The 14057-nt window shown below is 37.4% G+C and overlaps 1 protein-coding gene across 11 annotated transcripts in view; it reads right to left on the bottom strand.

The window, feature by feature from the left end:
• The window catches only part of CHD1 (chromodomain helicase DNA binding protein 1), a 72327-nt gene that overhangs the window by 20534 nt on the left and 37736 nt on the right, over positions 1-14057 (bottom strand). For 9 of the 11 annotated variants that reach the window (XR_002828028.1, XR_002828029.1, XM_006081192.3 and 6 more), the window contains 8 exons: positions 11839-11910; positions 11249-11398; positions 10939-11087; positions 9047-9143; positions 8828-8923; positions 5969-6145; positions 2072-2232; positions 715-756 (listed from right to left, as the gene is read on the bottom strand). Coding sequence is in view for 9 of the 11 variants with exons in the window: in XM_006081192.3 (XP_006081254.1) it covers positions 715-756; positions 2072-2232; positions 5969-6145; positions 8828-8923; positions 9047-9143; positions 10939-11087; positions 11249-11398; positions 11839-11910 (944 nt within the window). In the remaining 2 variants the exon portion in view is untranslated. The remainder of the gene's footprint in view (positions 1-714; positions 757-2071; positions 2233-5968; positions 6146-8827; positions 8924-9046; positions 9144-10938; positions 11088-11248; positions 11399-11838; positions 11911-14057) is intronic. The other 2 variants (XM_023749693.1, XM_014467240.2) reach the window with 2 other exon arrangements.

Below are 14057 nucleotides of genomic sequence, written 5' to 3'. Positions count from 1 at the left end.
TAGATATGATTATTAATGTTCAAAGTTTTTTCATCATATAAAATAATTATGCAAGTCTTTTATTGTATTGTATGCAAGTCATCTCAAGATAAAAAAGAAAATATATTTTAAGAAGGAGTTGTGTAGAGAAAAAATTTTAAACCAATTTGAGTCTTCGCCATTCTATATCCAGACAATGGGTTTACTATAGCAAAGAATAAAGAATATCCAAATCACAGACAATGACTAAAATTAACTGATAACAACAATAACAAAAAAACCTGTCTTGACAATTTGATTTTAATAGTTTGTGTAAGAGGAAGCTGTATTTAGGAAAACAAGAAAATTTCCCTAGTAAGGGAAAATAAAACAGGTCTTTAAGTCAGGTGGCTAGGTTAGCAACTCAGTGTTCCTAAGAATGAATCTGCTAGTTTATAAGTTTCTCATTTAAAAAATGATGAAGCCTTTGAAAGTACCTTAGAATTATAAAAATGAAAGGAATTTTCTAGAAAACTTCATTGGCAGGTAAAATTTTAGAGACTAGAAAAAATTAAGGATGGCAGTAAAATATTTTTCAAAACTATACTTGAATTTTACTTTCTACAGATTAACTTTGTAAATGTCTTTTAAAAGCAAGTTTAACAAAGTACCTAAACTGAGTATTAGTATAAACAAATAACCCTGACAAGAACATAAAACATACTATGATTCTATGAGAATAACAGATGTATTTACCTTTCTAGAGGGCCACCAAATTTCTTGTAACTCTTGATAAACCTAGCAGAAAATAATTGTTGATTTAAATGCAGGCTTCACTACCCATTGAACAATAGATAAATTTATAAATATATAGAAAAAAGAAAATACTTCTTAGAATACAAATTAATTCAAGGTAGTTACTGACAAAAATGAATAAACTATGCTAGAAACCAAAATGTTAAAACATTAAAACATACCAAGTAAGACAAGAAATTAACACCCAGGATGATGTTTAGAAACCAGTATAAATAAAACAATAGAAGCTAAATTTTATTTTAGAAATTACTTTATTTTTTTTCACAAGACAAAATAAGGTTCAAGGCTACCACAGGAAGTGTCTCCAGAATTATCAATCATATTGCACCTCCTAACATTCCAAGTGTTGATAAAATTTACTGAAAATAGCTTTAATTCAGATGTAGGGTATTATACCAACAATGGAAAATAAAAATTTTACTTAAGAACAAAGCTACCCAAGTGGTTGATGGATGAGGAAAAATATCCAGGAAAAGTTGAAATGCCTCTTCAACTAAAGACAGAAAGTCCAGCAAATCAGGTGGTCATAAAATACCCTTAATAAAATCTAATAACATATTTAATTTTCTGGTAGAAAGAATGAGGAAGAACTTTATCGGTCAGGTCTATGATGTAAAAGAAAAGAGTTACAATGGCTTGAAAGAAACAAACTCTCAAAATACAATAATGAACAACCCTTTTACAAATTTCATAAGCAAAATTATTACATAAACAAAAGTAAAGTTATCTTATTCCCCTTAAATATATCTGTATATACACATAAATGTATTTTGAAAGAAAACTACAATTTATTTTACTACCCATTCTTACCTCAATTCCTACTTGGACATAACAGAAATACCCTTAACATGGTTACTTTCAAAGAACAAATTACTTCAGAATTAAAAAACTAGAAAAATATGGAACTAAATTATCCCCACATAAAAATAGTAATGTTGGGAGTCAGAAGTGCAGTGAGAATTTTTATTAAATAAGTCTAATGTATTGAAATATACATTCATTATTCAAAAAGGCCACTGTTCTGAACCACATTAATAAAACCAAAAGAATGTAACAGTCTAAATATACTAACAATAAATAAATAATATGCAAAGATTAGATGCCAAACATTTTTTTTCTCATAGTTATAATTAATGAACACACAAAAGCAGAAACCCCACCCAATTCCTAAACAATTTTCATATATTTGCTTCCTCTAACACTTTCACCTTCATCTTTGAAATGTTGGGATTTCTGTATTTTAGTTTCACCCTCTAATAAAAATAAAATGAAGTAAAATGGTGTCACATCATCTTACCGCCGAATTTCTGCATCACTAAATCCTTTAATATTCTCTCGAGGGATAGTCCGTGGTCTTCCACGTTTCTTTGGCCTTTTCCTTTCTGAGATTGAATCACTATCAGATCCAGAATATCTCCTGCTTCTACTGCGCCTCCCTTCACTTCCATTGAAACTAATCTGGAATTTGAAAACAAAAATTTACCCAAACTTACGGCAAAGAAAATTGTACAAGACTGACAGAATTTTGTAACTTCAAATGTTTTTCTATAAATCAAAAATATTCTATAAAAAAACTTTTAAAAAGCAAACAGAAAAATACAGCATGTTAATGACAGTTATTAATAACTTTAATATGTAACGCATTCTGATAAATCTAAAGGAAAACACCCACTGTCCTTTTGTAAAAATGAGAAAAGTTATTACCAAGCAATTAATCAAATAATATAAGCATAAAATCATACAAACTCATTGGTAACACTTTTTAAAAATGAGAATTAACAATAAAATGAAATTCTTTTATCAATCCATCAATTTGACCAATACCAACTAAGCAATAATAGCTAATATTAGTATAATGGGATAGAAAAATGAACAGTAATATACTTCTTCTGGGTATTTAAATTGGGACAGAAGGCAATTTAGCAATATTGTATTACAAGCCTTGAAAATTATCATTCTGCTGACCCAGCAACATCATTCCCAGGCATATTTCCTGAGATCAGAAATGTGAGGAAACACTGGCCAATAAAGTCATTTACAGCATAGATTTCTTTTTTTAATAGCAAACAATCTAAATGTTCATCAAAGAGACTGGACAAGTAACCTATACAAGTTTAAGAAAGCCATCAAAAATTGTGTTATAGCTCTGGCTGGGTGGCTCAGTTTTCTCAAGTGAGGATTAAAAACAAAATTGTGTTGTAGAATAACATTCTTTATATACTGTCAAAGGAAAGAAAGCAACTTCCAAATTAATACTCCAATTAAATTTGGCAGATATATATAAAAAATATTAGAATTATGTATACCATAATATTATATTATTAGTGATTACCTTTGGGTGGACAGATTATGTGTCATTTTTATCTGTTCTCCTAAGTATCCACTTATTAGTATTCTAATTAGGTTGATCAGATACTTTAAAGAAAAAAAATGCCAGTTGAACCCACATAAAAATAGCTAAATATCCATTAGTTCTTTAACAAATATACCAAAGCATATTTTCGGTTAGTCTTGAGCATTTTTCCAAAGTCTCAGTATATATTTTGAATAGCTTTAATATGCTAAAAGCTTACTGAAAGTTAAGAATGGGCATTTAGTTTTTACTGTTCTAACCTCCTTTCATAAGATCTAATATAATGCTATGCTTCCCATCCACTGTAAAAGGAAACCATTATAGGGTTTGAAGAACTAAACACAAACAAGAAACTACAAACATGGTCACTTTCAGGCCAAACACATTACTTGGCTCCATATCTGCGTGGGATGTATAAAGTTGGTAGGTTGCTCCTACCATAACAACAAAAATCATAATCTCTAAAATCTAATTTAAAAAATCATCACTTTTCTTAAACACATAAAAATCACAAGGCAACCTAACAGTCTCAAATATAAGGAAATATAGCAGCTTGTAAGAAGAGATGGGGCTCAAATACTGGCTCACTTGGGAAGAACGTGAATGGTAGACATCAAGTACTATAAAGGCAGGTAAGAGGAAGTTAAAAATTTACTAAAGGCTGAATGTGGGCTGCCTTGAGAGCATAGAATCCCTGGGAACCAAAGACAAAAGGAGGACCTGTACCCACTCTCAAGCCCTTTTCCATAAACCTATACCTCATGCTCATGAGGGAAATTGGAGAAAACTTGATTTTGTGGTGCAGCCATGAAGAAAGGGAGCAGTCACCTTTCAGAATATAGGCAGGAAATACAGATCCATCTCAGCTACTGAACTGAGTGTACAGGAAAAGGCCTAATATAGTTGTAGGAAAAGAAAACAAAAAACCCTACCTTGCAAGAAGAGTAGCAGGACAAGGACTAGGGTGAGGCAAGTCTCTCATTTGCCTCAAAACTTAAGGAGGCACCAAAAAAACTCAGTAATAAAGACAACTATATTATAATGCAATAGCCTAAAAATCAAAAGTTAATGCAAAAAAATCTATATTAAGGTTTTTTCCTTTTGCAGCAGGATTCAAAATAGTTTAGTATGGCACTGTTACCATTATCTAAAAACCTATCTATTTTCTTCGTTTAGGCCACAAAATAATCAACAATTTTTTAAAACGTCAAACCATACAGGGAATGCTCTTTGGCCATGACAGAATTAAACTAGAAATTATTAACAAAAGATACTTGGAAAATTTCCCAAATATTTAGAAGTTAAACAACATACTTCTAAAAAAGAAACCAATGGGTTAAAGAGGAAGCCACAAGGGGAAAAAAATATTTTGAATAAATGAAAACACACCAGATATCAAAATTTAGAGATTCAGAAAAGCAGTACTTAGGGGAAACTTGTAGCATTAAAAGCTAATTTTAGGAAAGGAAAGTCTTGATGCAATGGTCTAAGCTTACATCTTAAGACAGAAAAAAAGAGCAAATTAAAGCAAAAAAAAAAAAAGGATACATAATAAAGAGCAGAAATCAATAAAATTTAAAACAGAAAATCAATATACCAAAAGGTAGTCCTTTGAAAAGATAAATAAAATAAACCTCTAATTAGAATGATCATAAAAAAATTTAGCAGTATTAAGAAGAGAGGGGAATCAGTAAATATCTTGTAGACACTAGAAGGATAACAAAGGATATTAAGAATAACTTTATGCCCATAAATTCAGCAAACTGGATAAAATGGACCAATCTCTTGAAAGAAACACACTACCAAATTCACTTAAGAAAAAGATATTCTGAATTCATATTTAGAAAAGAAACTGAAGTTAGTTTAAAATTCTTCTAACAAATGCCCTAACTGGTTTGGCTCAGTGGATAGAGCGTCAGCCTGCAGACTGAAGGGTCCCAGGTTTGATTCCGGTCAAGGCCATGTACCCTGGTTGCGGGCACATCCCCAGTAGGGGGTGTGCAGGAGGCAGCTGATTGATGTTTCTCTCGCATCAATGTTTCAAACTCTCTATCCCTTTCCCTTCCTCTCTGTAAAAAAACCAATGAAATATATTAAGAAAAGAAAAATCTTCTAACAAAGAAAACTCCAGGCCTAGTTTCCCTGAAAAATACTACCAAACATTTAAATAAGAAATATTAACAATTTACACAACTCTTTCCAAAAATAGCAGAGGAGGGAACACTCTTCAACTTAGTTTATGAAGCAAGCATTATCAAATCAGATGAAGACATTACATGAAACTATAGACCAATATCTCTCATTAACAGAAAAAAGATCAATACAGGTGCGAATATTCTTTCATTATAAAAACTAGAGGCCCAGTGCACAAAAATTTGTGCACTCGGAGGGGGGGGTCCCTCAGCCCGGCCTGTGCCCTCTTGCAGTCTGGGACCCCTTGGGGGATGACCACCTGCTGGCTTAGGCCTGCTCCCTGGGGGATTGGGCCTAAGCTGGCAATCAGACATCCCTCTGGCAGCCTGGCAGCCCTCGGGAGATGTCCACTTGCCAGTGGGGAGCAGACCTAAGCTGCAGTCGGACATCCTTAGCACTGCTGAGGAGGCAGGAGAGGCTCCCACCACCACCGCTGTACTGGCAGCCATCAGCCTGGCTTGTGGCTGAGCAGAGCTCCCCCATGTGGGAGCGCACTGACCACCAGAGGGCAGCTCCTGCATTGAGCGTCTGCCCCCTGGTGGTCAGTGTGTGTCATAGTGACCAGTCATTCCCAGTCTTTCTGCTATTAGGGTCAGTTTGCATATTACTCTTTTATTATATAGGATATCTTTAAAATTAAAAAGTCACCTGCTTAGCACAGTTTCTCATTCTTGGAAGCATATAAATTTCTTCAAGTTCTTTTTGTCGTTCTTCCTCTTCTAATCGTCTTCTTTGATCTTCTGGAATGATTTCTTCCCAATTCTTTGAACTTCGTTCAGGTTCCAACTCAATGTCATCCTCATCCATGTTTGAAAAGTTGGCAACCTAATGAATTCCAGAATATTAACAGAGTAAGCATTAAAAAACAACTCACATTCAAATTTTATTTTTCATGTTTTGGGGGAAGGAAGTGGCATATCAGAATAAGATAATAAAACTTAAAGCAGTGGTTCTCAACCTTCTGGCCCTTTAAATACAGTTCCTCATGTTGTGACCCAACCATAAAATTATTTTCGTTGCTACTTCATAACTGTAATGTTGCTACTGTTATGAATCGTAATGTAAATATCTGATATGCAGGATGGTCTTAGGCGACCCCTGTGAAAGGGTCCTTCGACCACCAAAGGGGTCGCGACCCACAGGTTGAGAACTGCTGACTTAAAGGATAATGAATATGACTATGGAGTAAACCAAGTATGAATGCTGAATGCTAAACTAAGTTTATTTCTTTATTAGGTCAAAGTAGATCAAACCAAATGACTTCTAAGAATTCTTTTTCAGGAATGATTCTCTTTTGTCCTGCTATTCAATAAAATTATTACAACAGAACTAGAGAAGGTTAAGAGAATAATAAAGTAATTTATATTACCAACATGCTAATTAACTTCTGCAGGAATTACCACACCAGTCCATTAACTACCAACTGCTATAGAACAATCCAATATTCTTATTTTTATTTTCATAAAAATAGTACCTAAAGAGCTACTGACAAGCTACAGGAGCCCTGAGGCACTAAATTTATTTAGGTTCCCGATCCCCTAGTTTTTCTTATCTCTAAAACAAAAGTGATAGTAACAGCACACTAACTTTTGTGAGGTTTAAACAAGATACTATATTTAAAGAACTGTGCTGTCTGGTATAAGACAGTACTCATTAAAGCTAATTGCCAATATTAGTAACATTAAAATTTATAGATAACTGGATGAAGAAAACTATGCTTATCCTCTATAAGGAATGGGGCGAAAAACAGTGTTTATTCTCTCATGTCTATTATTTAAAGCCAGCTTTGTGTGAATATCAAATCACTGGCATAAAAATATCAGTCTCATATAAATCTATACTCTAGTTAATTTATTGGCAACTTTTTACGATTTTTAAATTAGTGAAAATAAAAAAGCAAATAGTATACCTTTATGTAAAGAAAGAGTTAATTAGACTGTAGCCAGAGTCAGTGCAAGTTTCAAAAACATTCACTTCTCATAATTACTGAAATAATCTTCAAATTTATCTCCCTGCTTAATTCTTTCCCAATACAGTATTTCCTCTACCGTGCAGCAGAGTGATCAATTAATTACGAAAGTTTTTATTCACTGCTATGTCCCTGTCCATGGCACATAATGAACAAATGACAAATTGAACTGATCCTTAAAAACTTCAGTTCATAGACAATAGCTAGAATACAGAGGAACCTGCTTTTTTGTACTAAACTAGAGGCCTGGTAAACAAAATTCGTGCACTCGGGGGTGGGGGGGTGGTCCCTCAGCCCGGCCTGTGCCCTCTCGCAGTCCAGAAGCCTCAGGGGATGTTTGACTGACAGCTTAGAACATCCTTAGTGCTGCCGCAGAGGTGGGAGAGGCTCCTGCCACCGCCGCTGCTGCGCTCGCCAGCCATGAGCCCAGATCAGCCATGAGTCCTGCATTGAACGTCTGCCCCCTGGTGGTCAGTGTGTGTCATAGCGACTGGTTGTTCCACTGTTCAGTCAATTTGCATATAAGCCTTTTATTATATAGGATAATTGTTGCACAACTTACTTATTACACTACTAGAGGCCCAGTGCATGAATTTGTGCACCAGTGGGGTCCCTCAGCCTGGCCTGCGGGATCGGGCTGAAACTGGCTCTCCGACATGCCCCGAGGGGTCCCAGATTGCGAGAGGGCGCAGGCCAGGCCAAGGGACCCCACCAGTGCACGATCAGGGGCAGGAAGGGATGTGGGAGGTTGGCCAGCCGGAGAGGGACCAAAGGAGAGCTCCAGGGTGTGCCTGGCCCGTCTCGCTCAGTCCCGATCAGCCGGACCCCAGCAGCAAGCTAACTTATTGATTGGAGTGTCTGCCCCCTGGTGGTCAGTGCATGTCATAGCGACTGGTCGACTATCTGCACCCTGGTGGTGAATGCATGTCATAGCGATTGGTCAACTGTGCCCCCTGGTAGTCAGAACACGTCACAGCAAGCAGTTAAGCATCCTTAGCACATCATTAGCATATTATGTTTTGATTGGTTGAACGGAAGACTGGAGGACCGGACACTTAGCATATTAGGCTTTTATTATATAGGATGAGATCGGTTGACTTACATTCCTTTAGGACTCCTGGCAGCCTTTTAGCCCTCATCAAACCAAGAGTATTTATAAGTATTAATAGGAGCTTACAGCTTACTTTGACTGATTTGAAGTTTCTCAGTTGTGGTAATGCTTAAATTAACCTGATGTCTAAAACTGCTCAGTCATGGAAATGTAAGAAAGGGATCGCAGTCATTCTTTTACCAAAATATTTGAGTACATGCTATTGGTTGGGCACTGTTCTAGGTGCTAATTTAAGGAAATAATATCCCTCCCCACTCTACTAAATTTAACTGTTCATAAATGATTTGCTCCCTTTCAAATTAGTTTGATACTGGTTTGTCAAAATAAGGAAAATATAATTTTATGCACCCTGGCAAATTTTAAAACAAAAAATATTATGAAATAAAGTCTGTTTCTCTCAATTTATATAACTATAAAGAAAATGTACCTTGAACTGGGAAAGCAATTCATCTCCTACAGTTAAAGGGCCTGGTTCATTTTCATGAGTTTCAGCCCTCTTCAAGATTTCATCGATATCCATTTCCTATAATTAGAAAAAAATCTTTAAACATACTTAAACATATTTTAAAGTAAATGTACTTTATAGTTAAATAGTTAAATATAGTTTAAATAGATGACAGACTCTGAAGGTTTATTTTTTTTTTACCTGGGGCTCTTGTTCTTCTCCTTCAGGTTCCTTAAAAAGTTCCTCAGCACCAAATTTTAAAATGGCAGACAACTCTTCTTTATTGAAAGGAGTAGAACTAAAATCAGGAAAAGCAAATAAAAACACTTAACATTCAATTAAAAATTTAACATTTTTAAAGCACCTTTATTATTATTGACATAATCACCTTATAACAGCTATATAACATCTACACTAATAAAAGAGAAACATGCAAATTGGTGTCACTCCGCTACCCTTCCCATTGGCTAATCAGGGCAATATGCAAATTAACTGCCAGCCAAGATGGCGGCCGGCAGCCAGGCAGCTTGAAGCGAACATGAGGCTTGCTTGCTTCAGAGACAGAGGACTCCAACGTTCCCTGCCTGCCGCTGCCGGCCTCTGAGCTTGCAGTTTGAAACATTGTTACAAATATAGAAGCTAAACAAACTCCAGAAACCTGCTTTCAGCCAGCCGGGATCTCAGAGCTGGAGTTGAAACAGTGTTTCGATTATAGAACCCAAACAAACCAGATACCTGCTTTCAGCAGCCGAGGCCTAAGAGCTGGAGCCAAACTTCAGAGCTAAAGCTGGCCCAGAATAAAGAAAAAAAAAGAAAAAAAGGAGCGGTTGGGAGCTCCAATCACCCGCCAGCCTGAAAACGGCCCTCAGCCCCTCACCCAGACTGGCCAGGAACCCCAGTGGGGACCCCCACCCTGAAGGGTGTGTGACCAGCTGCAAACAGCCATCATCCCCTCATCCAGGCTGGCCAGGTACCCAAGCGGGACCCCAACCTGATCCAGGACACCCTTCAGAGCAAACCAGCCGGCCCCCACCCATGCACCAGGCCTCTATCCTATATAGTAAAAGGGTAATATGCCTCCCAGCACCAGGATCAGCGGAGCCGCGAGGCCTCCCGGCATCGGGATCAGCGTGACAGGGGGCAGTGCCCAAACCCCCTGATCGCCCTGCGGCTCTGTGTGTGACAGTGGGCGGGGCCACAACCTCCCTATCCGCCCTGCTCTGTTCGTGACAGGGGAAGGCACCCCAACCCCCTGATCAGCCCTGCTCTGTGCCTGATAGGGGGGAGCTCCCCAACCCCTGATGGGCCCTGCTCGGTGAGTGACAGGGTTCGGCGTCCCAACCCCCCCGCCCCCCACAGGCCCTGCTCTGTGTGTGACAGGGTAGAGCCATAACCTCCCCATCGGCCCTGCCCTGAGTGTGACAGTGGCGGTGCCCCAATCCCCCTGATTGGCCGTGCTCTGTGGGTGATAGAGGGCGGCGCCCCAACTGCCCCCCACGGGCCCTGCTCTGTGCATGACAGGGGGTGGCGCCGCAACCTCCCCATCGACCCTGCCTTGAGTGTGACAGGGGGCGGTGCCCCAACCCCCCAATCGGCCCTGCTCTGTGCATGACAGGGGGCGGCGCCCCAACTCCCCAATCATCCCTGCTCTGAGCTCGACCAGGGGCTGCACCTAGGGATTAGGCCTGCCCTCTGCCACCCGGGAGCAGGCCTAAGCCAGCAGGTCATTATCTCCCGAGGGGTCCCAGACTGTGAGAGGGCACAGGCCGGGCTGGGGGACCCCCCTCCCCCCTACCCCCCGAGTGCACAAATTTTTGTGCACTGGGCCTCTAGTAGTTAGATAAGCATCATAGTATACTTAATTTATAACGAAAACAACTTGAAGCCTAAATGTTAAAGGGATTTCCCCCAAAATTACAAAACTAGAGTGGTGAAATCAGGTATTGAATTTATGTCTTTGACTAGAAATTAGTCCAATGCTTTAAAAAAAAAATTACACTAAATGTAGTACTTCAATGATCTGCTTACAGTATTTCAAAAAAAATGAATGTAGTAAGATTCTAAAATGACAGTTTTTACAGTAAAGTAACTACCTTGAGGGGGCAGAACCTGTATGTAGCACTGTCTTCCCAGTTGTGTCCATTCTTTGAATCACAAGATGATCTAAGACCATCTTCTTTTTGGCCCTTTCAAGAATATCCTCTTCCACTGATCCCTTCGTAACTAGACGATAAATATTCACCTGTGAAGATATGCAAGATGAAACAAACTGAAATTAAATGGATTTGTTTTGCAAATCTGAAGTACCCAAATATTGGAATATAGACTGAAGCTCATCCCACATGAAGTTTTCACTGATTCAAAGCAAAGTGGAAAAAAAAATAAATAGGGGATAAAGAATACCTGTTTCTTTTGCCCGATACGATGAGCTCTAGCCTGCGCCTGAAGATCATTTTGTGGATTCCAATCAGAATCAAATATAACCACAGTGTCAGCTGAGGCTAAATTAATTCCTAGACCTCCAGCTCTTGTGGAAAGCAAAAAGCAGAAATCCTGTAAGGAATTATAGATAGGGACAATTTTAAATTCTTCCAAATTATAATTCAAAATAATCAATATGAGAGTTTTATTATTCACTTTTTGAACTTAAAAAATATCTTACCAATAAAACGGAAAGGTAGTTTTTAAAAATAGTAACAAAATACATGCACCTCTACAAAAGCAAGTAAGATTTCAAAATATAGCTATATATGGGAAAAATAAACATCAAATTTAAATAAATTTTTCAATGAAAGTGGGCTAATTTACTTTAAAGCAAACTGCCTTATGCTGAAATAGTATTAAGAAAGATTAACGTTCTATAACATACCATATTAATTTAAAAACCTGACATGCAAATTGAATTGGTTCCCACCGATAAGATGTTTTGTAAAAACTACAAGTATGACAAAAATAATGAATGAAACAGTTTACAATTTTAAAAGCATCCATACCTCTGATCCTTCAGCATTAAAATGATCTAGAGCTTGTTTCCTCAACTCCCCTTTTATTGATCCATCTAATCTCTAGAATAAAACACATTAAAATACCACATATAAAAGAATTTAAAATCTTTAAAGGCATTAAAATAAATTATAAAGTAATATATAAAAATTCAGCATTGTTTTTGCTAAAACTGTAAGGGCAGAAAGTACTTTTAGGCAGTAAAACAATGACGAGGCATTATTTCTCTGGAGTCTGTGCTCTTAATCACTAGGACTGCTTCCCCGAATAGTAAATAACATAGGTTGTCATTCTACCTTAGACCCTCTGTAAGTAATACATTTTAGAAATGCAAATTATTGAGCTCTGTCCTAGACTGATGAAGCTCTGAGGGAGGAGTTCCAGAAAAAGCCCTCTAGTTAATGTTTAAGAATCACGGATTTGGGGCTCTAGTCAAATAGCCCACATTTGAGTATTAATGAGTGGCTTGGACAAGTGATTTGGCTTTTCTTCTTGTCAGTTTCATCCTTAGTAACATAAGAATACTACTTACTTAATAGAAAACAGAGGATTCAGTGAGAGAATGCAGTAAAACACTTAGCACAGTGCCTGACATACTAAGTGCTTACTAAACATTAGCTAACCAATAGATGTGCAAAATAAATATAAAATTTTAAAGTGTTTCTTTTTTCACTAAAAATTACAATTAGAAAAAACTTTTGCCCTGGCTGGTTTTGCTCAGATGATAGAGCATCAGCCTGCAGACTGAAGGGTCCTGGGTTCAATTCCGGTCAAGGGCACATGCCCAAATTGCCCACTCAATTCCCAGTAGGGGGCATGCAGGAGGCAGCCGATCAATGATATTCTCTCTCATTGTTGATGTTTCTATCTCTCTCTCCCTCTCCATTCCCCTCTGATATAAATACAAGTAAAAAATAAATTAATTAAAAATAAAAAACTTTTAAAAAATAGTGGGATATCATTTTTTTGAGGCATGACCTAAACCAAAATAAAGTTAAAAAATGATTCTGGGTAGTGATCTGGAACGGAGAAGTAATTAGGGGCAGAGAACAGTTGCTTACAAGTACTTTTGTACCACCCCCCCCCCACACACACACACTCTCCCTCTCTCTCTCTCTCTCTCTCTCTCTCTCTCTCTCTCACACACACACACACACACACACACACACACACAGTATTTCTGTGTGTACATATACTTTTTTAAAAAAAAATCCTCACCTGATGATAAGTATTCATTGACTTTAGAGGAAGGGGGAGAGAGGAAAACATCAATCTGTTGCCTCCTGTATGTGTCCCAACTGGGGAATGAATCCAAAACCTAGGTATGTGCCCTGACTGGGAACCAAACCCCACAACCTTTTGGTATACAGAACACTCTAACCCACTGAGCCACCCAGACAGAGCTGTACACTATTTTTATTTGACCATGTACACATAAAAATTTCCCTAAAATCAAACCAACATAGATGGGGTGGGGATGTGGGGTGGAATGGGGAGACAGAGGGTGATAGCTAAAGGGTACAGTTTCTTTTTGAAGTGGTGAAAACATTCTATAATTGACTGTGGTGATGGATATCTGCGAATATATTAAAAACCAATGTATTATGCACTTTAAATGGATGAGTTGTATGAAACAAAAATTACATCTCAATAAAGCTGTTGTTTTTTAAAAAATCAATGGTGTTCTTTCTTACTTTTCCCTTAAATGACTACATATTTCTCAACCATGTTCATATTACCAAACACCTGTCCTTCATAGGACTTACCAAAGATGTAATGTTATATTTGTTTGTAATTAACTGCTTAATGTCTATCTCCCATACCAGGCTGTAAACACCAACAGAGCAGGGATTATGTGTGTTGAGGTTGATCATTTTAATTCTACTTCTATTCTAATGCTTGAACCAAATACACATAATTCACTAGCTGTATATACTGGATTAAGATTATAAAATATAAAATTCTGGAAGTAGCACCTAACTCTAACACTAAACACTCATCCATATTTGCTTTAGTTATGTTGAATTTCAAAGTAAATACTGAATAAACAGAATATAAGCCAATTTTGGTCGCTAGTATCTACTCTAAGGTCATTAAGTTTTATTCAGCAAAATATGCATTAGAATAATTATGAGCACATAAATCTACAGAATCTGCAACTGTCCTGATAACATTCACAAGGAGTGATCTGTCTTTTCCTTCCTCAGAC

This window comes from Myotis lucifugus, unplaced genomic scaffold (assembly GCF_000147115.1).
Source record: "Myotis lucifugus unplaced genomic scaffold, Myoluc2.0 scaffold_0, whole genome shotgun sequence".
Classification (NCBI taxonomy): domain Eukaryota; kingdom Metazoa; phylum Chordata; class Mammalia; order Chiroptera; family Vespertilionidae; genus Myotis; species Myotis lucifugus.
Note: the sequence above shows the minus strand (reverse complement) of the source record. Positions and strands in the feature narration are given on the sequence as shown.